Source organism: Vombatus ursinus, unplaced genomic scaffold (genome assembly GCF_900497805.2).
Source record: "Vombatus ursinus unplaced genomic scaffold, bare-nosed wombat genome assembly UNPS02014814.1, whole genome shotgun sequence".
In the NCBI taxonomy this organism is placed as follows: domain Eukaryota; kingdom Metazoa; phylum Chordata; class Mammalia; order Diprotodontia; family Vombatidae; genus Vombatus; species Vombatus ursinus.
Window position 1 is genome coordinate 16,031,473 of NW_020954592.1, and position 27,344 is coordinate 16,058,816.

Here is a 27,344-nt window from a genome sequence, read left to right on the forward strand (position 1 = left end):
TTCTACAACGGATTAATTTTACATTTTAATTCTGGGATCCACAATGAGTGGTATGCTGACTAATGAAGATTGCATATAAGTACCATAAACATCCTTGATCTAGTATAATAAATTTTCTTTTTGTAAAAAATTGTTATTGGGTCACCAGTATAAAAAACATTTCTTTGTCTAATTATATTTTTATTTGTTCTTAATTTTTATGTACTTTTTATTCTTAACTTAAACAACAAATAAAATGAGCATTTCTACAAGCATAGAAAAACAGGAGGATTATAAATGAAACTGTAAATCCCTATTATGTAGTATATTTTTTTCTTTGAAATAGAAACTAAATCCAAGCTTTCCCTACCACCCTCCATGTCTTGGTTCTTTCTGGACTTCCTTCTGTTCTCTTATGTGTATTTTTTAAAAAAAGCTTCAATGACCTTTTTTTTTAAGCACTATACATATTTATACACTATACCACCCTCTTCCTTCTACCCGCACACTCACAATATAAAAAACCCCTTGTAATAAATATACCAGGGCAGCTAGATGACGCAGTGGATAGAGCTCTGGCCTTGGAGTCAGGAGGACCTGAGTTCAAATCTAGCCTCAGCCACTTGACACTTATTGTATGATCCTGGGCAAGTCACTTACCCCCGATTGCCTCACCCCCCCCAAAAAATATGTCTAGTTAAAAAAAAAAAGTTCCTCCATTTCCCATATGTGAAAATGTATGCCTTATTCTCAATCTTGTGTCCATCACCTCTGTCAGGAGGGAGAATATTATGCTTCATCACTGCTCCTCTGGAGTTGTGGATGGTCTTTGCACAGATCAGAACTCTCAAGTCTTTCCATATTGTTTTCCCTTACAATGTTTCTGGTATTGTATAAACTGTACTGATTGTTTTCATGACATTTTTCATCAGTTCATAAATTCTTCCCAGCTTTCTCTAAAATCATCCTTTTCATCATTTCTTATGGTGCAATAATATTCCACTATCTATCACCTGCAAAAAAAGATAGTTGCATTTCTTCTTTGCTTATGATTATCTCAATTTTTTCTTTTTGTATTGCTATGGCTAGCATTTCTAGACATTATCAAATAATAGTAGTGATGTATATTCTCGATTTTACACCTAATCATATTGTAAAGTCTTCTAGTCTTTTTCCATTACATATGACATTGGTACTTGATTTATAACAGATACCACTTTCCAGGAAAGGTTCATTTATTAATGAGCAGTTCAATGTTTTTAACAGAAATGGTTAAGTGGATTTTGATTTATTTTTAAAAAGTTTTTTTCAATATGTATTGATATCATCATGTGGTTTTTATAATTACTGTTATTACTATGACTGATTGCATTTATCACTTTCCATATATAGAATGAAACTTGTATTCATAGCATAAATCTAACTTGGGCGTGGAGTTTAATCTTTTTAATGTATTGATGTAGCCTCTCTGATAATGTTTTCTTTAATATTTTTGCATTAATGTTTACTGGGCATACTGATTTATATATTTTTTTCTGCTTTTGCCTGTCCTTGGTTTAGATACCAAAACCTTATTTGTATCAGAGAAAGAAAAGAAAATTTCTTCTTCCAATATTGGGTTAATTATAATTCTATAGTTTGTCTATTTATAGATTAATCCATTGATGTTTCTGTTCATCTTAATATTTTGTATTTTTATGAATATTCATCTTCTTCATCTATGTTATCAGTTTGGTGGCATATAATTAAGCAAAATAATTTGATAGTTTCCTTTCTTTTAACTTCAATTGCTGTAAATTCTTTTTTCATTTTTATTACAATTTGGTTTTCTCTTCTTTTTAAAATGACTAGTTATCTGTCTATTCTATTAATCTTAAAAATGTCTCATTTTATTTATCAGTTCAGTGTATTTCTTGCTTTTGGTTTCTGACAATCTTTGATTTTCAGAATTTCTATTTTAGTGTTTAGCTTTTTGATTTATTGCTTTTCTAGTTTTAGTTACTTGCTCAATTTATTGATCTTTTCTTTATCTCTTTTGGTGATGAAAGTATTTAGAGAGACATTTTCTCTCCTAAGGATTGCTTTTGCTGCATCCCATAACTTGTGGCATGCTGTCTCAATTATGTAATCTTCATTGATGAAATTTTCTGTTGTTCATATTTTTCTTTGATTCAATAATACTTTAGAATTACATTATTTGCTAGTAAATTTTAATCTTTTCATTAAAGGCTCTTTATTGGTTATAATTTTGGCCCTTTACTAATTATAATTTTTGCCCTTTATTGATTATAATTTTATTTCACTCAAATCAGTAATGGATGTGTTTAATATTTCTGTTTTTATGCATTTGTTGGTGAAGTTTTGATGTCCCTATTTTTGTAAGGTGTTATACACATCTAAGAAGTATGTAAACTTTTATCATTTTCTAGTCAATAATTATCAGCGATCCATAATATCAGAGGTCCTTAACTTCTTTCTTGTTTCATTGTTGTTAAAATTTGTCTAGGTCTGAAAGGAATACATTGAGGCCCCTCACTATTATAAGATTACCATCTATTTTTTTCCTCTGTAATTGACTGATTTTTTCTTTTAGTATTTAGATGTTATGCTATTCAATGCCTATATGTTAAGTATTAATATTACTTTGCTATCTATTACTTATTTAAGCATAATGCTGTTTCCCTACTTATCTCTTTTTAACTCTTGCTTTGTCTGAAATCATAGCTGCTACCCTCGTTTTTCTTGTTATTGATGGATTCTGCTTTCAACTCTAAACCTTCCATTTTAGAGGTGATTTTATTCCACTGACATTCAGTTATGATTATCAATCCTCTATTTCCCTTGATGCTGCTCTTTTGCATTTTTCCTTTATTCATTCCCAATCATCTCTCTTTACAAGAAAGTAGCAGAAGAGGATTTTGCTTAACACCACTGATCTGTAATTGAAGTAATATCTTCCTCTCTGTTGATCTTCTTCCCCTACCTCCAATCCCCCTAAAAACAGGTTTTTACTCTCTCTTCCTTTCTTCTTCCTTTCTCTCCTTTTTATTTTCTACTTCCCAATCTACTCTTATTATGCTAGTTTGTTCTGTTTATAACTATTCCCTTCCTCTTCTTGTTCTCTAATTTAAACCCTCCCCCAATCCTCATCTATTTCCTGATTTTAATTTGTACACCAAACTGTGAGTACACACATATAATTGTGTGAGTTAAACCTTCTTTTGCTTCATTTCTCCCAGATATTTCTAAAGTCCATGTGGCCGGACATTTTAATTGGACTTATTTTCTAGTACTCTTTTCTTCTGAGATTACCTCTTGAACTCTCAGTCCATCATATTTCTTCATTGTGTTTAGCCTGAATCAGTTTAATCTTATCTCCAGCTTCAAGTGACTGGATTAGGGCCCTGTGTTTGAGTCAGATGTTATTTTCTCCCTTATTCTTAGATGGTATAGGCAGGCCCTACTTGGTCATAGATATGATGACTAAGAATAGCTCCTGGTTTTCGCAAAATTCATGAGTTTTGGCTGTCTCCTATTGGCTAGTCTTAGATTTTGGCTTTGTCCTCTTCTCTGCCCAGTCCCAAATCCAGAGCTAGTTCCATCTCTTGCTACAAGTTTGGCAGGAATCAACCAGATATTACTGGTTATGTTGGTAGCAGATATTCTGCAAAGCCCCAAAGCACCCTTGCTTCCCAGGTGCTTTCCTAAGTCCTGGAAGAGGTATTTGGTTCTTTTTCCTGCTCTGGATCCATGGGTTGCTGTTTGCACACACAGTCTTCTACCAATTCTGGCTTGTCTCTGCTTACAGATTCCAAAAGATTATGGCATTCTCTTTATGCACTCCTGGACTGTACAGAAGAGCTTATAGCTTTTTCTCTTCAGTTTTACTGTTGTGTCAGTTGCCTTTTTAGAGCTTTATTGGGGTGTCTATGAGGGATCTGGGATATTCCAGGTCTTAAGACACCCAATCTTCCCACCATCCTCTCAAGATCATAAGATTTCAATTTAGAAAAATCTTGTCCAATTCCTTCATTTTCTGTACATCTCTTGTATATGTTGAAATAACTGAGTAGATGTGATTACTAGGTCACTATCAGTAATTAGGGAGGAAAAGGATTGGGGAGGGAGATAAAGGAGTATGGAACTTGCAAGTGAACCTGACTTCGTTTCCTGGCAAGATTATATAACATATTATTAACAGAATGCTTAATGAACAACTGCAAAAAGGAAGTAGTGATCACAACAAGCAAGCATAGCTTCATCAAGAACGTGTCATGCTAGACTAACTTGTATTTTCCTAACACCGTAACTACACTAGTAGATCAGGAAAATAATATAGTTTTCACCTAGAATTCAGCAAAGCAAGTGACCAAGTCATTCAGGCTATTCTTTTGGAAAACATAGAGAGATTAGCTATAATTAGATGTATTTAGAAGTCGTAGAATGCCAAAAATAGACATTAAGGTTCATTTCTATATTTGTAATGAATAAGTAAAGGAAAGCTGAATGTGTTCTGAACCACACCCTTAAGTTTTGTAGGAGTGTATATAAGAGTTTATAGAAAAGATAAATATTCTAAAGGCCTTGGGAAATTCTCAAGATTAAAATTCTGATAAACGCTTATTAACTTATGTCACAAACTATTCTAATGGAGGATGTGAAAATGTATGTAAAAAAATGTGGTTTCATAAATAACTGACCAACTTAGATCTTAAAAAGATGTGTCATGGAAATAGAAAAGTTAAGTGTTTTCAATGACACTACAGACACATGAATCTCAAGTTCAAGACTGTATTCCAGAATCATAACTGATGCTATCAAAGTTTATCTTCTATCATTTAAAAAGCCAGGAAATCTAGCCATACCAGATCTTAAATTGTATTATAAAACTGCAATCATCAAACCTACTTGGTACTGGCTAAGAAACAGAATGGTGGATCAGTGGAATAGGTTAGGCACGCAATAAACAGTAATCAATGACTATAGTACTCAACTATTTGATAAACCCAAAAACTCCAGCTTCTGGGATAAGAACTCACTATTTGACAAAAACTGCTGGGAAAACTGGAAAATAATACGGCAGAAACTAGGCATAGACCAACATCGTACACCATATACCAAAATGAAGTCAAAATGGGTACATGACTTAGATATAAAGGCTGATACTATAAGCAAACTGAGAGAGCAATAGTTTACCTGTAAGCTTTATGGAGATCCGAAGAATTTATGACCAAATAAGAGATAGAGAACATTATGAAATACAAAATGGATGATTTTTGTTACATTAAATTGAAAAGCTTTTGCACAAACAAAGCCAATGCAACCAAGATTAGGAGGGAAGCAGAAAATTGAGAAAGATTTTTTACAACCAGTATCTCTGATGAAGGCCTCATTTCTAAAATATATAAAGAACTGAGTCAAATTTATAAGAATACAAGTCATTCTCCAATTGATAAATGGCCAAAGGATATGAACAGGCAGTTTTCAGAGGAAGAAATTAAAGCTACCTATAGTCATATGAAAAAAATGCTCTAAATCACTATTGATTAGAGAAATGCAAATCAAAACAGCTCTGAAGTACCACATCACACCTATCCTATGGATAACACCTATTGGCTAACATGACAAAACAGGAAAATGATAAATGCTAGAGATGTGGGAAAAATGGAACACTAATGCATTGTTGGTGGAGTTGTGAACTGATCCCACCATTCTGGAAAGCATCCTTATATTTTTCACCTCATTTGCTTTGGAATAGTCAGCTAAGTTTTCTCTAGTACTTGTTGAATCAAGGTAGTATTCTGGAACTAGTTATGTACTGAATAGTCACGATAAGATTTCAAGTTACATGGAACTGATGAGGCTAGCCTGTGTTTTAGAATAAAATAATTTTTAAAATCAGAGTAAAGGAAATAATTTTCCTAGCCAAAAGATAAATTAGTCAGAATAACTCCAGCCACAACTTTAGAATATCACATTAACACAATATAAATATTGTACAATATTTTCTTTGTAGTATAATATACACATCATTGTTAAGCAAGATTCTTATCTGCCTATTTAAAACAATGAAACACAACAAACATTACTACAACTTAACTTTTCATTTGACTAATTTAGCATATAACAGTACTTGCTTCCAGCTAGGGTGTTTCCTAGTTCCAAGTTCCATTTATGGGTTAGACAATAAAGGTCAGGGAATTCAGTTCTCACTTGACCTCTCCAAAATTAACAAACTTAAAATTCAAAATGTTTTGATGCTTGTTATAAGAAACATACAACCACTGATTAGGTCATAACTATATTCTTATGTGTAATAGAAACCATATTCCATTTTCTTTTTGGTTCAAACTTGTAATTTTTTACCTGTATAACTTAGGAACCCCCAATGAGTAAACTTATCATCAATGCAGATGAGCAATTGTCCCAAAATTTATTTTTCTTAGAGTTGCCTGAGGCACTGAGAATTGACTTATTGACTACTGAGAAGCAGAGTAGTTTAGTCAATAAGCATTTGCTAAGCACTTGTTAGTGCCTGGCAGGAACTAAGTGTAGAGGAGACTAAGAAAGACAAAAGACAGCCAGAAGCTCAGGACAAAATGGGGGAGATAACATTCAAACAGCTAAGTACAAACAGGCTACATACACAATAAATTGGAAAGAACTGACAAAGGGCAGGCACTAAAGTTAAAAGGGAATGTGAAAAGATTCTTCTGGAAGCTGGGAGTTTAGCTGGTACTTGAAGGAAGCCAGGGAAGACAGTAAGCAGAGATGAGAAGGAATATTCCAAGGACAGGGGACAGCCAGTGAAAATGCCCAGAACCAGGAGATGGGAGTTTCTTGTTTAGGGACCAGCAGGGAAGGCCAGTATCATTGGATCAAAGAGTATTCAGGGATTAGGGGGTATAAGAAAACTGGCAAGGTAGGTGTGGGAAGGTCAGTTAGAAGGACTTTGAATGCCAAAATGGAGGACTTTGTATTTGATCCTGAAGGTAATTGGGAGTCACTGGAATTTATTGAATAGGAAGATGACATGGTCAGAACTGCATTTTAGGAAGATAAATTTGACAGCTGAGTGGAGGATGGACTGGAACGAAGAGACACTTGAAGACCAACAAGCATGTTATAGCAACAGTTCAGGAAAGAGGTGATGAAGGGCATAACCAGAGTGGTAGCAGTGCTAATAAAGATAAAGTGGTATTGTTGAGAGATGTTACAAAAGGTAAAATTGAAAGACCTTACCAACAAATTGGATATGAAAAGTAAGAGAGAGTAAGGAGTCAAGGATGTCACCTAGGTTGCAAACCTGGGATGGAAGTACCCTCAATAGTAACAGGGAAGTTATCAGAATATTGGAAGTTTGGGGGGGCAGATTATGAGTTCAGTTTTGGACATGTCAATTTAAGATGTCTAGGGAACACCCAGCTGAAGATGTCCAATAGACAGTTGGAGATAAGAGAATAGAGGTCAGAAGAAAAGTTAAGGTTAGATTATTAACCATTTCAGAAATGCCTGTAATACAGACTTGAACGTTGGCAAACAGAAGATAATGTGTTTCTAACAAATTTTAAAAGGTTAAATAAATAATTTCTAAGAGTGACAGTTTGGCACAATGGATAGAAAACAAGTCCTAGAGCCCTAAAGACCTGGATTCAAGTCCCACTACTGACACACCCTAGATATGTGACTGGTCAAGTCACTTAATCCTGAGGTTAATGATTAGTGCTCTAGGTCAATGTCAAACTCAAATAGAAACCAGAGTCACTAATTCTTATATAAAGATCCCTGAGGGCCACATTTGACTAAGTTTTAAAATGCAATCATATTATCTGTTTTACTGGATTTTTTTTTGTTAAATATTCCCCAATTACACTTTAATCTGGTTCAAGTTAGTCTTATAAGTGTTGCGCACCACAAATTGACTGAGGTGTTTGACTCCTCTGCTCTATATAACTCTCTTAAGACTATATTTTGCAGAGATAATACCCACTTAGCATTGGTAGAGGTAGTTTTTTCACCTGTGAGTTCTCCTTATGAATGAAATCATAGGTCCAGTTCCTATCTCTATAAATAAATAATAATGGGATAGTTTTCCTAATGGGCCATTAGGAAAGTTCCAAATAACGAGTGATAGTTTAAAAATATATTTTTACCTGAGGCATGGGATATAAAGGAGAAGATTCAGTTTCTTAGTTCTATTTTAGCCAAATTGTATACTGATCATCAGAAATTTTGTCTCTTCCTTCTTTGAAGTAATACACACCTAGGTCACTTGATGCTCACACAGCATAAAATAGAGAACTGTGATAAATGAGAAAATAGCCTAGTTTTCAAAAGTACTTAAAGGTGATAATGTAATCCATATTAATTAATGGCCATGAATCAATTTAAAAAACCACCTAAGGGATACAAAGTGATTATTAAAGACTAACAACCAGTATATAAACAGCCAGTCTCCCAGAAAAAGAATGGGGGTGGGGTGGAGGGGGGAATGTCACAAGAAAAGGAATAAACAAGCAACATTGGCAATGATCTAAATTGTAAATGTCATTATCTGTTCAAAGCTTAGTAATTTTTACCTAAGTCCTTTAACAGTATTAAATAGTATAGTCAGTCTATAGTACATAGTCTAAAAGTTCTTCAAATCAATATATTATAGAATGGGGACATAAAAGAATAAGATTCAGAAAACTTTGAGGCAAAAGCAAAAAACTAAAATTAGCAACAATTAGTAAAACAAAACAAAAACCTAATTATTCTGGGTATTTTTAGAGAACTTCACATAAGTAACATTTAGATAGTTACATTGTGTTATATTTTAATTATCTAAACTTAAGTCCTGGTTCTGCTTCCAGGAGCCCAGATGACGGAGTAAGAAGTAAGTTGTTCTCACCCTCCCTTATTGACCTCTGAAAGCCCAGAAAATATCGATCCAGGAAAAACCCTGAGCCAGCAAAAACACAGGGCACTGAAGTCTTGGAGCCCAGGAAGCTTGGAGGATTAATGGGAAAGGCCTCTCTCACTCTGAGGGAGGGGAAGCAGTCAGGAAAGGAGGCATCCCAGCAAGCCAGCAGCAAGGCCCACCTCAATGTACCAGGGGAGATCCTGAGTCCCAGGCTGGTAGAGCAGGCAAGAGCCAACACCAAGACATCCCCTCCACTCCCCCCAAGCCCAGAGCTTCAATACAGGCAGGGGAACCAGTAGACACTAGCTCAGAAAACCATCATGGGCGACGGTGTTCTCCAGCAGCCAAATCACCTGGTGCCTCAACATAACTCTGGGAAGCACAACTCCAGAAGGCAAAACTCCAGGCTGACAGACATCCACCATGAGCAAAACATCCCTGTGCCAGGCCTTGGTGAGCAGGAGCCAAACATTCAAGTGAAAGGCGTGGGTGAGTAGGAAAAGAAGCTTGGGTAAGTACCCCCTTCCTTCCAGAAGGTGAGCTCAACTTTTTTTTTTTAAGTCAGGAAATAAGCAAATACCATACACAAAAAGCAGGAAAGGACAATGACCATAGATTCTTATTACGGGGAAAAAGAAGATCAAGGCACAAATTCAGAAGAGGACAACATTGTCAATACAACCGAAACCTCAAAGGGGAATGTGAACTGGTCTCAAGTCCAAAAAGCCTTCTTGGAAGAGCTCAAGGATTTTAAAAGTCAAATAAGAGGGGTAGAAGTCAAATTGGGGGGGCAGCTAGGTGGCGCAGTGGATAGAGCACAGGCCCTGAAGTCAGGAGGACCTGAGTTCAAATCTGACCTCCAACCAAACACTTGACACCTACTAGCTGTGTGATCCTGGGCAAGTTACTTAACCCCAATTGCCTTAAAAAAAAAAAAAAGTAAAATTGGGAAGAGAAATGAGAGGTATGCATGAGAGGGTCAATACCTTGGAAAAGGAAGGACAAAAATTAACTGTAGAAAACAAGTCCTCAAAAAGTAGAATTGGCCAAATGGAAAAGGAAGCCCAAAAACTGACTGAAGAGAAGAACTCCTCAAAAAGTAAAATGAACCAAATGGAAAAGGGGGTACAAAACCCAACAGAAGAAAACAACTCCTTAAAAATTAGAATGGGGCAAGTGGAAGCTAATGACTCTATGAGAGAGCAAGAATCAGTCAAACAGAAACAAGAGTGAAAAAATAGAAAAAAATGTAAAATACCTCATTGGTAAAACAACTAACCTGGAAAACAGATTCAGGAGAGATAATTTTAAAATAATTGGTCTACCTGAAAACCATGATGAAAAAAAGAGCCTAGACAACATCCTTCAGGAAATCATCAAAGAAAACTGCCCTGAAGTCCTTGAATCGGAGGGTAAATTAGTCATCAAAAGAACTCACAGATCACCTCCTGAAAGAGATCCCAAAATGAAAACATCAAGGAATATTGTAGCCAAATTCCAAAATTACCAAATCAAAGAGAAAATACTGCAAGCAGTCAGAAAGAAACAATTTAAATATCATAGAACCACATTCAGGATTACCCAGGACCTTGCAGCTTCTACATTAAAAGATCAGAGGGTGTGGAATACAATATTCCATAAGGCAAAGCAGCTTGGATTACAACCAAGGAGAAACTGAGCATAATCTTTCAGAGGAGGAGATACAAACCTTCCTGATGAAAAGACCAAAGCTCAACAGAAAACTTGACCTTCAAATAAAAGACTCAAGAGAGGCATATAAAGGTAAATAGGAAATAAAAAAAATCAACATATTATTAATAAGGGCAAACTGTTTACATCTCTACATTAAAAATTAATTGGAAACTAAATAATCTAATCCTAAAGAAAGAGTGAGTCAAACAACAAATCATAGAAGCAATCAATAACTTCATCCAAAAGAATGACAATAATGAGACAACATACCAAAATTTATAGGATGCAGCAAAAACAGTCCTTAGAGGAAGTTTTATATCTCTAAATGCTTACATGAGTAAAACAGAGAAAGAAGAAATCAATGAATTGGGCATGCAACTAAAAAAACTACAAAAAGAACAAATTGAAAATCCTCAATTAAATATCAAGTTGGAAATTCTGAAAACGAAAGGAGAGATTAATAAAATTGAAATTATGAAAACTATTGAGTAAATAAAACTAAACTGGTTTTATGGGGGAAAAAACAATAAAATAGATAAACCTTTAGTTAATTTGATTTAAAAAAAGAAGAAAACCAAATTACCAGCATCAAAAATGATCAAGAATTCATCAATGAAGAGGAAATCAATAAACTTAAGTCCCCATATTATTTGCTTTGCTTAATGAGGAACAGTGCTTCGGGGAAGTGTCATATACAAACTGAAAAGGTTATGAGGCAAACATAAAAGATTGGACCAAGTTTAATACTCTAAATATCTTTAGAGTGAATGCTAATTTTTAATGGATAATGTATTTATTATAGTAAACTACTCACAAACTGGCAAAATCTACATGTAGTCATTTTTTAAATTGTGGAAACCATATATCAAAATTGAAATTAATTCTACTGCCCTGAAATGTAAAAACTGATTGCAGACCATTCCATTATACTAATATAGTTTTAAGCTACTAAAGCCTTAAAGTGCACTAAAACTTCTGGGACATCTTGTACTTTGTATTATTTTGGTACCTCAGCTCCTCCCTATTACTTCCTCATTTGGAGCCAGAAGTAATCCTCAGGTAATATGATTAGTCTGCAGCAAGGGAAAGTGGGTTTGGTCTTCAGGTGTGGTACTCATGCCCCTCTCTGGCAATTAAGGAATGTTAACTGCCTGATGGGCATCAACAGCAGCTAGTAATCCTGGCTAGAAAATCAGAACCATCTCAAGCAGGACTCCCTCTCCCCACTTTGGTTTCCCCTTGGAAACAGATCACTCCTAACTTTAGCAAGAAAATAGAAGGCCAAGGTAGTCTTCCCTCAAGGACAGGTCCAGGCCAAGGTGGTTCATTGTTTTGTTTTGTTTTTTCTGTAAATAAAAGTAAGGGTCCCAGGTAAAGAAAGTAACTGCTCCATGGGCTAGGAGTATAAATCCAGTAAGATTATTAAATTAAAATTATTTGGTATTACTGCTTTTCTTTAGAAAAATGTGGAATTTAAAACCAGAAGTAGTAGTGCATGCATCCCTACTGCTGAGAAGGTTGAGGTTGGTAGATCATTTGAGCTTGAGAGTTCCAAGGTGCAGTAGGCCAAAAACTGATGTGGTGTCAACACTAATAGGGTGATTAGACTTCAGAAGCAGAGGGAGTCATCACACTGCCAAAGGAGTAATTATCAGCCCAAGTCAGAAAAATGAAGAAGGTTAAAGCTTCCCTATGAATCAGTATTTGCATCAGGCCCATGTGTAGTCATTGCACTTCCAGCCTATAAACTGAAACAGGGATAGCTAGGGTCAAAAAAAAAAAAAAAAGTATAGAATAAGAAAGTTGAACCCAAAGAAGTTCATTTCTCAGCATGACTATATTGCAAATGGCCTGACAGTATATACACATTTTGTAAGGAAAATCCTGAAATCACTTCTGTTAGCAGTTATCTTAAAGGATATCATGAAGTTATCAAATAAAATTTCATTTCATTTCACTTTAATCTTCAAAATGTCTTCTAACAGCTTTTTTTTTTAATTGAAGGGAGGGTCCCTGAGGCCAAAGACAAATACAAATACTACATACTTACTATATAATATGTAAATTCCACATATATCCACACGATTTAGATTTTATAATAGCCTAAGAAAGGAGTCTGTTCTATCCACTTACCTATTATTCTTCACAGGCTGAATTACTCACGCCTCCATTTTAACACACCTGTTTGATTTAGAGAACTGAATTGCCTGAATGGACAGCAAATAACAGAAGGATAGAGTGGGATAGAGAACATGCCAAGCTGTACACGCCTTGTACAGCTTTGGTTCTGTTCAGTGCAAAAGTACAGTGCTCGAGTCCTGATCATCTCTTATGAAAAAGAAAACTGATTACCGAGTAGCTACTCTGTCTCAGGGTAGCCTATAGCTTCACCAAATTGAATGAGTGCATAATTCATTCAGAAGGTAGAAATCTTCAAATGCTAATAGAAATAATCTTGGTTAAGTGTCACATTGATTTGTCAAATGAAATAATAGCTAAACTGGGTCAGTGCTATTTTGAGGTATTCAAGAAGCAATGCTATATCAAGAAGGAATGAGGAAATTACTCTGCATGTGCCTCTAAAAAAAAAAAGTATGTCAGTAGTTGAAAATTAGAAGGAAAGGATGTATCCTCTGACCTGATCAGGTAAAAGTACTTAAGAGAAATATTGAGGGAGAAAGAGATAGCTTGAGCAAATATTAAGCTATCTGAAGTCTTACCCACCACCACCCTTCACTCCCACCCCTACAACTCCCACAAAAATGCCCTCCCCCCTCATATTTACCCATCAAAATCCTACCCATCCTGTAAGGTGTAACTAAAGTAATCATCATCAACAGAATTCAATCTCCTAGATTATCCCTAGCCCTCAAAAAACCACAAGCTCTTCAATCTAGGGCAGAACCCCACCCAAGCAAGACATCTAACTTCTATTTATAGTATAAACTATAAATACATTAAATATATAGCATAAACTATAGTATAAACCCTGTGGATGAGTTCTTACCCTAAGAAAAGGAGCCCCTGTCCTTGTCCCCCTCCATTAGAGTTTGGAGTGACCCAGCTCATGAAGGAGAAAACCAACCAGAGTGGCCTTATTATTATTATTATTATTTTTGGTGAGGCAATCAGGGTTAAGTGACTTACCCAGGGTCACACAGCTAGTGAGTATCATGTGTCTGAGGCTAGATTTGAACTCAAGTCCTTCTGACTCCAAGGCTGGTGCTCTATCAGTGGATAGAGTGGCCCACCTAGCTGCCCCCAGAGTGGTCTTGATGGAGATGGATTCCCCTGTACAGATTACTGGTGGCAGCTGAGTGTCATGATCAAGCCACATTCTCAGCAGGAGGAGCTGAAGACTTCTGGTCCACCTCCTCATTAAATGTCCACCAATCAGGGCTGATTTTCACTTGTCAGGGCTATTCCCTTTTACAAAGGTATTTAAGGCATTCATTGTGTCCATGGCTTGTCTTTGGTTAGAGAGAAACCACTGAGCATCAATTTATTGATTGCCAGCTAGCCTAATTAATAAAATTACTGTTAACTACCTAGAAACATCTCTCAGACTTTTTCATTTGTCACAGTAGGCAAAAATGAGCAGCCATCGGGCGAACCATATGCATGACAAGGTTATAAGAGTCAAGTCAATGTATTCTGCCCTAAACTTCTTTGTGCACATGTGCCAGAAGTGACTTTTCATTGACCTTGACTGGATCATTTCACTTCATGTCTCCTGGTTTATGGACTTCTCCCTGGCCTATTTAGTCTTGCAAAATCTTTGCCTGGGTAGGTAAGTGACTGGGTCAGGCCCTGACATTCAAAGAATTATAGAGAGAGTACAAGGTGAAAGTAACCTTGGAAACTATCTAGTCAACTCCTTTCATTTTAAAGATGAGAAAACTTAAGTACAGAAAGTTAAGTGATTTAAGGTCTTGGATGCAGTTAGTGGCAGGACTAGCTCAACAAATGGGGTGATAATACTTGTACTACCTTCATCAGTACCACTGTGATGCAAGCCTTTTGTAATTTTAAAAGTGCTAAATTAATGTGAGCTATTATCACTATTTTCCATACCACTAGTTAACCATCTTTTGGTTTCATGTATCAGTGAGGGATTAAAGCAGGGCTGTTGGCTTTTTTCTGCCTAAGATGTGTATGTGCAGCTGTGCTTGTATTGATACAGTGTTCAGTGACTGAACTGTTGCACTAAAAAGAACACTTCTTTGCTTGTGCTTTTCCAACTTTTTTTGCCAGGGTTGCCTTTAACATCTGACTAAATTATGGGCCCTAATTTGGGATTGGAAATCACTGGGTACTAAATATCAAAGATGTTACCATGTAAACTGGTGCTATTATTATCATCATCCCTCATGCCACTGTTCGCTGATCTGATTAACACTGTGATCTGACAGTAAACTGATAAATCACTAAGAAGTCAAAGTTGCACATTTGTTTTTCTCATTTGTCAAATGAGGATGTTGAACTAAATGACCTCTGAGGTTCCTTACAGATCTAAATCAATAATGCTACGAAGAACATAAGCCACTCTGTTTCCACCTTTCCTCAACACCAAAACTTAAGCGTCCAGTCTCATGTTACCCTACTATCTCACTATAGAGATTGTAGCAACTTGTCCTAGATCATGAACCTCATAACTGACCACTCTCTCATTTCCATCATTAACATTCTGACAGGTATCTATTGTATATATTTACTTGCATTCATGTTTGTAAATCCATGGAAAAAATTCACGAACAGTAACATTGCAGACAGAGGTCTTTTGGGATAACAGAGGCTGACACAAGTAAGATTGTAAATTTAGCACAAAAAGAATAATCATTAAGCAAGACACTAAAAATAATATATGGAAGTTAAATATATAAGGGTATATAAGCTGAATAAGGAAGGCATTTGATCATTTATTTTAAAAGGAAAAGTACATTCTACATATATTCAGCATATATGATAACAAAAAACTGCTGTTCATCTCACTAATATGTTAGTATTCTCTTTTGTATCTCACCCCCATAAAGTTGTGGATTTCATGTCCTCATGGAGGACATGGACTGTCTTATCTAAATAGTGCTTTTGCATCAAGCCAGATACACTGTTAATAAATGCTGGCTGAATGAATGCTGAATTCAGCAATATTAGATGAATACTGTACCAATAAGACACTGATTTTAATCATCAGGTTCACGAAATATAGAAAAACAATTTAGAGGTACAAAAATCCATCTATTTAGGGTCTGGAAAGAAGTATATGAAATTAAGGTCAATCTCACCAATTAATCTATGGAAGGTTCAGGCAGAATATGTAAAGGATCCATATAAACCAGTTATGCATAGTTTTATAAAGTGAACATGACAGATTCATGAGTTACAGAATTAAACAAGTTTAGGTCTATGCCCACCCTGGCTTCAAGCAAGTGGCGAATTATGAATAAGTTTCTATACAGATAAAAGAAGAATAATGATTGCCACTAGATAAAGTACAGTATGCTTCAGTAAAATTATCCTTCCTATGAATGGTACAAGTAGAAACAAAAGCATTTTAGAAGGTAGCTTTGAAGCAAAACAATCTATAAACTAACAGAAAGGAATCTTATGTTTCTCTCTTCTTACTTGGGTCTAGTAAGGTTTAACTAATGGACTAGTTAAAATAGAAGTGCTAGGCCTACTTTAGGCAAATAACAAACTTGTGCATTTTTTTGCATATTTTTAGAGAAGTGGAAAAAGTGGTTCTCTATAATAGTATGCTACATAACATATATACTGTTGCATACATGTAACATATATAACATGCTAACATATGATATGTACGTTACACATATATAGCTGCAATAGTGGTATTATATCCTTGAATGTGATCTGTATATGTGGTTACTGAATATAATTCTATTATATGTATTATGTATCATACTGTACGTGACTTTCTTATATTTGCAATGTTGTCATATATACTATGATTACGTTAGTTGCATGTTCAATGGCCAGATGCAAGCAATTCTAACATCAATTCCATATGTTAGGTACATGTATATGCATTACACTAGTTGGGATGATTGCCTATGACTATGTCATATGCCAGTTTGTTGATTATGATGTAAGATGCAGTTTATTAGGAGTTCAAATTTGTTACTCAAGAAAGATTATAGAAAGATAACAAGGTTTTCATTGGCCAGAATATAACACTAGTGTCATGGTTTTTGTTTGTTTGCTTTGTGCTTTGTTATATTCTGGACATTGAAAATCTTGCTATTTCCTCACAAATGGTAAAAAAAAACATAATACTGCTCTCACATTCAATTCAACTATTTATTAAACATCCATTATGTGCAAAGCACATAGTGTTATTAGGCACTTGGGAAACATACATAAAAAGTGAATACTTCCTACTCTCAAGGTGAGGGGAAACAAGTGTATCAGTAAACAAACACAAACTAAATAAAAAGTGGTACAAAGTAATTTTAAGAAAGAGAACTAACAACTGGGGAGATCAGGAAAGACCTCATATATCAACTGACCCCTAAACCGTACTTTGAAAGAATCTGGGGAATATAGGTGGTGGAGAGCTTTCTAAGCATAAAGGGACCACTTGTACCACAGGCATGGCGGTAAGAGATGAAAAACCACGTAGTAAGAAATAGCTAACAATCGAGTTTGACTATCAGAGGTTTCCAAAGTGGGCAATACCACTCCTTGGGGGTGCTGGAAAATGGGGGGGGGCAGTAGTAGTCTCACATACAATTGGGGGGCACTGAATAAAAAGAGGAAGCATAAGGAAAGAAAACAAGAAAAATGTGAAATCTCATTGGTACATGTTTCATCTGTTGTGCAACTGTGTTAAAGTTGTAGTGATTATATTAATTTCCAAATAAACACACAAAATGCAAATTATAAAGTCTGCCAATGAGTCTTAAGAAGCAAGTGTTGGCAGACAAGTGTAGTGCATTGTCTGGAAGTCCAGCATACACCCGTAGGAATATTTGTGTGCAATGACTTGTTTACAATATGATACTATACAGTTACATGATGCAATATTGTGTCATCAAAATTTCAATGAAGGAAAAAAATCACAAATTTACAATAAATTATTAAATTTAAGATGTATCATTTAAAAAAATCTCATTTATTTTGAAATGACAAATTTCAACAAAAAAAATTAAAGGGTTAAAGTAGACACAGGAGGACACAGCACTTTTTTTTTTTTTAAATGGGGTGGCAGCCCAAACAAGTTTTGGAAACTCTGGACTAGATTATAAAGAGTCTGAAGAATACAGTTATCCCTTCCACATAGCAGGGGTTAGGAGGAAGAAATCCCTGTGACCTAGAAAATCCCAGTAAAACTTTCTGGTCCTCCCTTTGTATCAGTAAAGAAGCCTGAATTATTACGGTACTGCAAGATAAAATATGTTGATATTATACAATATTATACATATATTTTATGCATTTCTAAGTTTCTAAACTTTTTTCTGTGTCATCTGCAGCTTTTGCAAAACTCCCAAAAAGTTCTCATCTAATTTCTTGTGTCAGCCCGGGATATATCAAAACCACAATGTGGAAAGTCACAAAATGGTAGGGATAGCTGTAATATAAAATAAGACAGCCAAACAGAGGTAACTAGGAACTGATGAAGCTTCTTAAGCAGGGGAGTGACATGATCAGATCTTTGCTTTAAAAGGAATATCAGTTTGGCAGGTATGTGGAGGATGGATTATTTAGAGAAAGTCCTAGAAGCAAAAAGAGCCATCAGGAGGCTAACACATTATTCCAAACAAAAGATGATGAGAGTCACAATAAGTGCAAAGTCAGTATGAGTAGAGAGAAGAAAAAGGACAGGTGTGAAAGGTAATGTAAAGGTAGAATTTATAAGACTTAATTAGCAACTGATAGGATATGGGGGCTGAAATTAGAAACTTGGGTCACTGACAAAAAGAATGAGAGTTCCACTTCAACATGTTAAGTTTTAGATGCCTGCAAATATTTAGGTAGAGATAAACTGGGTTTGATTATATAGATTTGACAGTATGACAGTATGAATTACCCATTTGAACCCATGACTGCTGCTGAGATTTCTATTATGACAAAATTTGGAAATTATGGTAGTCTTTGTCAACCTTTCAAAAACAGTTGAACTGAGATAGTTTGTATAGGGTAGAAGTTCACACAAAGGAAATGTGTTTACTTCTAAATTAGCAGAAATTTACATTAAAGGTTGTATTTAGATCCAGACAGAAAAAAATAATCTGGTTAAAATAAGCAAATTAGTAGGATCAAAGGTTTTAACTTGGAAAGTACCTTGGAGATCTTCTAGTCTAACTTTATTATTTTATTTAAAGAAACTAAGGCCCAGAAAAGTTAAGTGACTTACCTAAGGTTCCCACAAGCAGCAAAGAACAAAACCAAATTTTGAATCCAGACTTTGTGATAATTAAGCTTTTGGCAAATTCTATTTCTTCTGAATTACCCTATAAAATAGTAACTACTGAATCAAATTATAGAAAAAGGACAAGCCATTAGAATTCATGGAATCAGAGGTGAAATTTGAGAGTAAAGTGGTTATTAGTAAAATTAACATTAACAGGAAAAGGCCCATATACTTGCTTTTCTTTTTCTTTAAAGGCTATTCAGAACGTTTATGTATGGAACTTAATAGGTCCTCAAGTTTAATCTCAACACAATGGTTTTTCAATCACAAAAAAAATGTTTAAAATTAAAACAAAATGTTTTAAAGAAAAAAATACAAATACTGTGATGTACATCACAAATGATTTATTTCCTTGACTAATAAACTTTTACATGCCTTTTCACACTATGTTTTCCCCGCTACTGTGACAGTCTTACTTATTTTGGGAAAAGGTAGAGAGGTCAAAAGAGAAAAGATTATAAAAATAAGGGATACTGAACAAAATACATTTCTTTATTTCATCAAAAATCTATCAACTTATCGATCTCATTCATGAAACATGCCAGCACAAAAATCAGCAGTATCAGAACCTAAGGAAATAACGATACCAATGAATATCCCTCCTGAAATTTATTAAAATGTCACATCACGTAATGAACCCAAACTTCAAATGTCACAATCATGGACTATTTATTACAATATATGAAGCACTACTATATGCCAATTTAAAATGTCTTCTAAATTCAGGAAACTGAATTAAAACTCCACACGTCATAAAGGTATTTTGCTACTTACTAGAGGTATGCCAAGTATGAAATTTCATTCAAAACCATTTTTAATACTTCTTTTATTAATACTTAATACTCCTTTCTGAGGGTCTTCTCCATTGGGTAGTTATCTTCATGTACAGCTTAGAAGTAGTTCATGGTATTTAGAACTGAAAGGGAACTTAGAGATCAACTACTCAATCCTCTTCATTAAATAGATGAAAAAACTGAGGCCCAGTTTAAGTGAAAATCACATAAAACGGCAGAAGCAGAAGTCTAATGTTGACTTGTAACATCAGCTCTGATTAGAAGTGGAGACCATGTCTATTTATTTTAAGTTGAGATCAGGGGTTCTTATCCAATTTGTCACGGACCTCTTTAACAGTCTAGTGAAGCCTTTGGACAATGTTTTTAAATGCATAAAATAAAATAAATAAGGTTACAAAGGAACCCAATTATACTAAAATATAGTTATCAAAATATTTCTTTGAAAAACAAGTTCATGGACAACAGATTAAGAACCCCTGGACTAGAGTGACCTAGAGCTCAGGATTCAAATTTTTTTTTCCTTTTTCTTTCTTCCTTTATTTCTTTTTTTTTTTGCTTTTTGGTGAGGCAACTGGGGTTAAGTGACTTGCCCAGGGTCACACAGCTAGTAAGTGTCAAGTGTCTGAGGCCAGATTGGAACTCGGGCCCTCCTGACTCCAGGGCTGGTGCTCTATCCACTTGGCCACCAACCTGCCCCAGATTCAAATACTAATAATTGATTGTCCTGATATTTTAAGATACTCAACCACACACAGCTACTAAATAAATGGAAATGTTTCACTTACTAAAAAAAGAAAATGAAATTATCTCTCTGATGCAATGATAATAAATGCATTTCATGATAGGTACAACATCAAGATTTCAAAAATGTTTTGGAATATGAAATCCTAAAAGCAGATACTTTCCTATATTAGTAGTCTAGGATTCTTCAGATCCGTAGAAACAGGAGCAAAAGACAAGGAGAAGTAGGGTCATGACACATCACACAGTTCTTCTGATTCCCTTTTATCTAAGTGACTTAGTGGGGTAGAAGAAAAATTGGAGGTGTGGGACGTTAGTCCCACCTCTCACCTCCATTACCTAAACCAACTATCTACTCCATGCTGAGAAAAGATATCAAAGTCATCACCTAGAGATATTTTGAAAGTCTAAAGTATTATGTTACTCATTTTAGGTTGTCTTTTGTAACATTTCACCTGGCTGTCCATAAGTAATAGGAACATAAAAAAAAAAGAAATATTTAATATGTGATGGTAGTTTTCTTTTGGAATATAGTCTCAATTCTTTTCCTTGGTTAAAGTCTTAGGCAAAAAGTCACCAAGAGGCCAATTCCTAAAATAATACATCTCTCTGGAAGCTACCAGAATCTCAAGTGCATGCCACTTCTAAGTGTATGAATTGAAGATATCCTAACAAGAAAAGTAAGTGAATTTTCCTCAGTTGGATTAGCTGATCAATCCTCCCTACTTCAGTTCCAAATCAATGGAAATATAATCATTGACAAGCATAAAACAGTTTCTCTACTTTTGTCCTCACGCCACTCAACCCCAACCCCAACCCCACCCAACACACATCTAGGTGGCTATTACTGAATCTGATACTTTGGTAGTCCTGTTCCACTTTAGCACAACGGAAGATCCAGATTTAGCATTGTAGTAGTTGTCTCTAATATACAAGGCATTTTCTACTGAACACAGCATTTTCATTTTGAAAATATTCCCTAAATATTAAGTCTGTGGAAAACCAAAGCCATTTATATAAAATTGACTAAAATTCTTTATTAAGGATTTAGACCTTCACTCAAAGATGTTCCTTTCATCCTGAAAAAAAGAGAAAATCATAACACAAATTGTCAACCCCTGTACATCTTGTTAAAATCACTAAATTGTATTACTACATACAGTACTAAGGGACCCCATTTGTTTCATTAAACTCTTAATGCAGACTGGCCCTTCAGTTCTCATTACTGAAAGGGAAACTTGTGGTTAATTTTTTTTTTAAATGTCTTTCCCATCTTCCCCAATTGCCTTCGAAAAGTGGTAGTGGAAATCTGTTAGCTCCTTATTTAAGATTAAAACAAAATGAACAGTCATACAATATGTATATAACTAAAATAAGCATTATAAAAAAAATCCCAGTCTTTTCCTGTAGATAAAGAGGAAGAGAAAAGAGGTAGTGGCAGGAAGATAGGGCACAAGATCTTGCTCATGTAAGAAGGGAGCTGATTTCAGAAGTCCCTCAAAAGCCAAAAAGTCCCTCAAATCTGCTAGAAAGACATTTCTTTACATTTCCACTTAGTGGTTTTAGAGCATGAACCTTTCATCTCTACCTCTGAATAAAATTACCAGGCCAGAAATATAGTCTTAACCTGGATTCACATACTTCCATAGGATTTTCAAGTGGTAGTCTTTTTGAACACTCCTAAATAACATTAGTTTCACACTTTTGCTGGGATGACAAGGATAAAGAACTTTAATTATCGTGCCTTTAACTATCATGCCTTTCTTCATACAGTAACAACAGTTCTAACTGATGAACAGTGTAATGATAGTATAACAATACTATATAAAAAGAAAGTAAAGAGGAATGCATGGTTATATAAGCACACTGCTTAAGAAGTTTGAGTTAGGCTTTTTAAAATGTCAACAACCAGTTAAAGCCGAAACTCTTAGCTCTCACCAACCAGCGATGACAAACCTGGCAGAAGTCAATAGAAGTTAGATAACTTCCATTTCTCTTACTGATCATTACTCTACTCTGTGGCAGATAAAGCCTCCTAAACTAAGTATTCTCCCTAGATTATATATAGAATTTTTCCAATAATTTTCTAGCTTATGACTGCAGTGGAGGAGAAGATAGAGAGGGTAGCTTCCCTTATAATCAAAAGTTTAAAAGTGATGGAAAGTGATTGGTTTTAGATTTTTTAAAAGCTTCCTGGAGGATGGAATGGATTTAAGGAAGTATATTTTAATGACAGATAACCACAAACTTTACTATGACTGTTTCATTTTACAGCAGGTGGGAGGGGGGATTGCTGAGAGAACAGAGGGAATGACAGGCCAAGAGTCGTGTTTCTGTATTCTTGGGGTGCTCTAGGCAGTTGACTGCCTAAAAGTATGATCAGGAACACAGCTAACGCTTCAGAATCCGGCCACCGGTAGGTTCTCTCCCTAATGTTCGAGTCTGGACGAAGTCTTCAGCATTCAATCTCGTATTTGTTTGAGTCATGAGGATCTGGACAATGAAAATAACAGGATGCTTCCTGGCCTCCGTCGGGGGCCACCGTCTGAAAGCACAGCCCAGGCTGCCCCGCCCGAGTCCTTCTGCCTCTAGCCCGAGGTCCAGCCCAGCGCACCTCCTCCCCAGCTCGGGACAATTTCTAGGCTTCAACGGACAACCGTTTTCCATTAGAACCTGCAGGGCCGGCGGGGGAAGTGACTTGGACTAGGGAACATGGAGAAATGTGAGTGTGTGAGACAGAGAGAGACAGAGAAAGAGAGAGACAGAGTGTGAGAGTGAGTGTTTGTGTGTGTGTGTGTGTGTGTGTGTGTGTGTGTCTGGGGGGGGCTGTGACGTCAACATGGAAAGAAGACGTCCAAGTGCAGAAAGCCCCCGGGAGTTGGGGGAGGGGGCTTAACGGTCAAGAGGTCGGCAGGAACCATCCCCAGAGGTCCGCGCCGGTGGCGGGGAAGGGACGGGGCGGCGGGGCAGGCCTCCGGCGCCGAGGTGGGGAGCGCAAACGGCAGCTAACTTTGCAGGCGAGCCGGCGCCGCGTCTGGGCGGGGAGAGCCCGGGCCAGAGCCGCCCCGCCAGGTTCCCCCACCAGCCCCAGGCCCAGCCCCAGCCCTCCTCGCCCCGGCCGCCCCAGCCTACCTGGGAGTGCCTCCAGCCAGGGGCTGGCTCGCCGCGGGCTTCTCTTCCTCTTCGTCCCGGGAAGGGCTTCGAGGAGCGAAGAACCGGGAGAAGCTGGGCCAGGAGGAGCCGGCCCTCCTCCGGCCGCCGCCGGACATCTCCGCGGGGGGAGAAGCGGCCGCCTGCCCCGAGCAGCGGGGGAGAGGAGTGGGAGAGGGGCCGGCGCGCGCGGCGCCGCTCGCGGACCCCGGGGGCGGGCCCGAGCGAGACGGGGCGGACCGGGGCTCCGCGGGCTCCCTCTGGGCTTCCGGCGCGACTTTTAATCCAGTACCAGGGGACTAGCCTGGCTGGGGAGAGCGGCCAGTGCCGGGACGGGAGCTCGAGTGCGCGGCGAGCCAGCGAAGCAGCTGCCGCGCCCCTGCCCGCCCCGGCCCGGGAGGGGCCAGAAGCGCCAGCGCCGCCCCCAGCCCCGGGGAGCCCGGCGCCTTCCCGGCTCCGTCCCAAACCCGCCTCTTCCCACCGCTGCTAATTTTGGATTAACAGGAGGGGCTCTGCCCTCTTACCCACCCCCACCAAATCTCGGCCGCCCTGCCAGGGGCGAGCTGCTTTATTACTCGGGGAGGTAGAACACCTGGTCAGCTCATGCTGGCGAGTTTCCCCCAGTTGGTTCAGGGGAACTTTTATAGATGTTTACACGTAAGATAACAAGGGAGGGAGGGAGAGACAGAGAAAACTCTAGGGAGACGTGTGTGTATATATGTGTGTGTGTGTATACACATATGTATATATGTATAATGCGTGTATGTACATATATATATTACACATACAACAAATGCAGTGCAGAACAAAAATTTATTAAGAGCCTACTGGAAAAATATTTTAAATTAAATTTTAAAGAAAAATCCTACTGTGACCAAAACTTTGTGCTAAGCACTGGGGAGATACAAAGTTGCAGCAGTTTATGTATGAACAAAGTGGAAAAACTTAATGAAAGCGCTAAGGTGAAGTCCTACAGGAAAGGAGCAAGGAATCCAAGCTGCTTTGATGAATGATCTTAATTAAAAAAAAAAAGGTGCTGATTAAAAACCAAACCAAGCCAAAACAAAACATGAGTAAACCTAGCCAAATCATTTCGCCTTACCGGACTTAAATGCAGTTTTAGGGGCACTTCTCTCACTCATTTCCCCCACCCACGCATGGAAATCCTTGAACTTCTGGATCATTCAGCTGTACTATCCCTATAAAAGGGGTGCCCTTAAGGGTTTTCAACAACAGCAACAAAACACACACACACACACACACACACACACACACACACACACGCACACAGAAAAGGGGCAGCTAGGTGGCGCACTGGATAGAGCACCAGCCCTGGAGTCAGGAGGACCTGAGTTCAAATATGACCTCAGACACTTCCTAGCTGTGTGACTCTGGGCAAGTCATTTAACCCCAATTGCCTCACTTAAAAAACAAAAAAACCCCACAGAAAGCACCAAAAAAGAATCTGCATGTCTTCTCACAGTGTTCCCAATACTACACTCAAGGTCACCTTCCCCACCCCCCCACATTTATGCAGTCCACATGGCTCACGGTACCACAAAAAAAAAAAAAAAGCAACGTCCATTTTTGCTATTTGATGACATGCTGCATGAATGGTAGCTCTTCAGTTCAATTCTAGTGTTGATTGGGTTGCTCCTCTGCTGTGCCAGTTGCTCCTCAACTGTGGCCCCCTCTCTGGTATATGCTACTTTGCTGAGGTAGAAGAATGTCACCTGGCTGCTTCCAGCTTAGGTCTCACTCCCAGTCATCAGTCAGACAACTAGCATTTATTAAACACCATGTGCTAGGTAGGCATTGGGCTAAGTGCTGGGTAACAAAGAAAGGCAAAAAGCAGTTTTTGCTCTCAAGAAACTCCAAGTTTAATAGGTTTGTGACTCCTGTCTAGGGCCTACATGGATATAGCAGCCATCAGCACAGACCTCTTTATAGTCTTAGGTGTGACTGCAGGTGTATCTCAGGCCCTCCTGGTACTTCCAAGTCTTTGTTGTATGCTCTTTGTATCTTACTCTAGTCAACTGATTGACATCTTGAGAAATGTAAGAACCAGGGAACCTTGCAGCCTTTATGCTTGGTATATCAGTCTTGGTGAACTGGAAGACTGATCCTTTTACCATTCTTCCCCTAATTTTCCCAAATATTCATGATCCAATACTGATCCAGAAATATATACTAAAGATCTATTTTCCTTATGTTGCTTTTCTGTTATATGTGAGCATGTCTGTTTTAGGAATTTCACTGAGCACATGTGGAGAACAAGGAGGGCAAGCAGGAGGAGGTTTTAGGGGGTTCTCTTTTTTTTTTTGCTCTGTTGACTAAAATATGTGATTACAGCACGTTGAGTAACTGTATTCTGTAATGGAAGGTGTAGTGGTGAGGGATAGGGTCATGATCATAGGGAGGAGCATCTGGATTCAGGGTCAATACAAGTAATATTCCATTTCACACCCATAGATAACCCAGATCTGTCCAGGATGGATTTGAACTGATCAGCACTGCAGCTTGAAGAAACAGTGTTGGCAGTAGCAAGAAAGCAATTTAGGCTGTTGCAGGCTAAGCAACATCTAGTGGGTCTTGGTGGCCGATGGGTATGTTTCAATTTTTAGGAAGGCTGCCCTTAGCTTGCATCAGAGAGGAACTGAAATGGCTACTTGGCTGGTGGTTTGGAGACTCCTATCTAGCAAGCTACTGGGACATTGCACTCCCTTGCTGGATAATTAATACAGTGACACACTGTCATGTTGTGAATTTAAGAAAGGCAATACACAAGCCTATCTGGACTGACTGCAATGTTACAACTAACACACAGGTGTCACACTTGGCTCCAATGAAGAACCTTACTTGATTGGTCTACAAACTGGTTCCTACTATCATGTGTCCCACTTCAAGGTTTGTCAGGATTTCTAAAACGGAGGCAAATGCAGCCTGTAGCAGTATCCTTTTACCATATATTCATTCAGCTATGATAATACCACTCAGGATCTTTTCTTAGAGCATCTTAACTTTCTCCCTGCTCATCCCAAGGACTCTAAGACTTCAGCAAAATAAAAAACTGTTCTTCCTCAGAAAAAAAGATTTTTTAAAATCTGTAATGAGTCCTTTATAAAGAAAACTAGCATCCAAAGAAACTAAGTAAATTTAGCTACTTAGAAGCAGAGCCAGAAGTAGAACTCGTTTCCTCCAATCCAGTGTTTTCAGTATTTTGCCATACTTTTCCTAATTTAGAGTGAGAATAAAATAACATAATATCACATATCACATATGTGACAACACATTGTTGTCACCACAAATAAAGTAAGCAAGAGTCATGTGTGGCTCCAAAACACAAGTCTTTTTGTCATAAAAGTCTGCCCACAGGGTCAAATGTATGCTTGCACCCTAGAGTACAGTATTTACCATGTGGCAGGTGGCCCAGGCCTATTAAGACAGCTGTCAACATCAAGAACAGCACCAACCCATGAAAACCAAGCAGATTGAATGGGACACTTTGCTTGCTGCTTCCTATTAGAATAGCTGTATATGGCCAAAATGAGCTAATGCCATTTGATGCAGGGCAGCAAAAAGCCATCACCAAACACTGGCTCTCAGTTCAGAGTTGAAGAAAAGCCAGCTCCACTATGGTTCCTTAAGCTTG

The 27,344-nt window shown here is 37.5% G+C and overlaps 1 protein-coding gene across 1 annotated transcript in view; it reads right to left on the reverse strand.

The window, feature by feature from the left end:
• The window catches only part of CRYBG3 (crystallin beta-gamma domain containing 3), a 154,710-nt gene extending 130,881 nt beyond the window's left edge, over nt 1–23,829 (reverse strand). Inside the window, exon 1 of the mRNA XM_027835352.1 lies at nt 23,675–23,829. Coding sequence (XP_027691153.1) covers nt 23,675–23,811 — 137 coding nt within the window. The 5' untranslated portion in view covers nt 23,812–23,829. The remainder of the gene's footprint in view (nt 1–23,674) is intronic.
• Nucleotides 23,830–27,344: the final 3,515 nt, after the last annotated feature.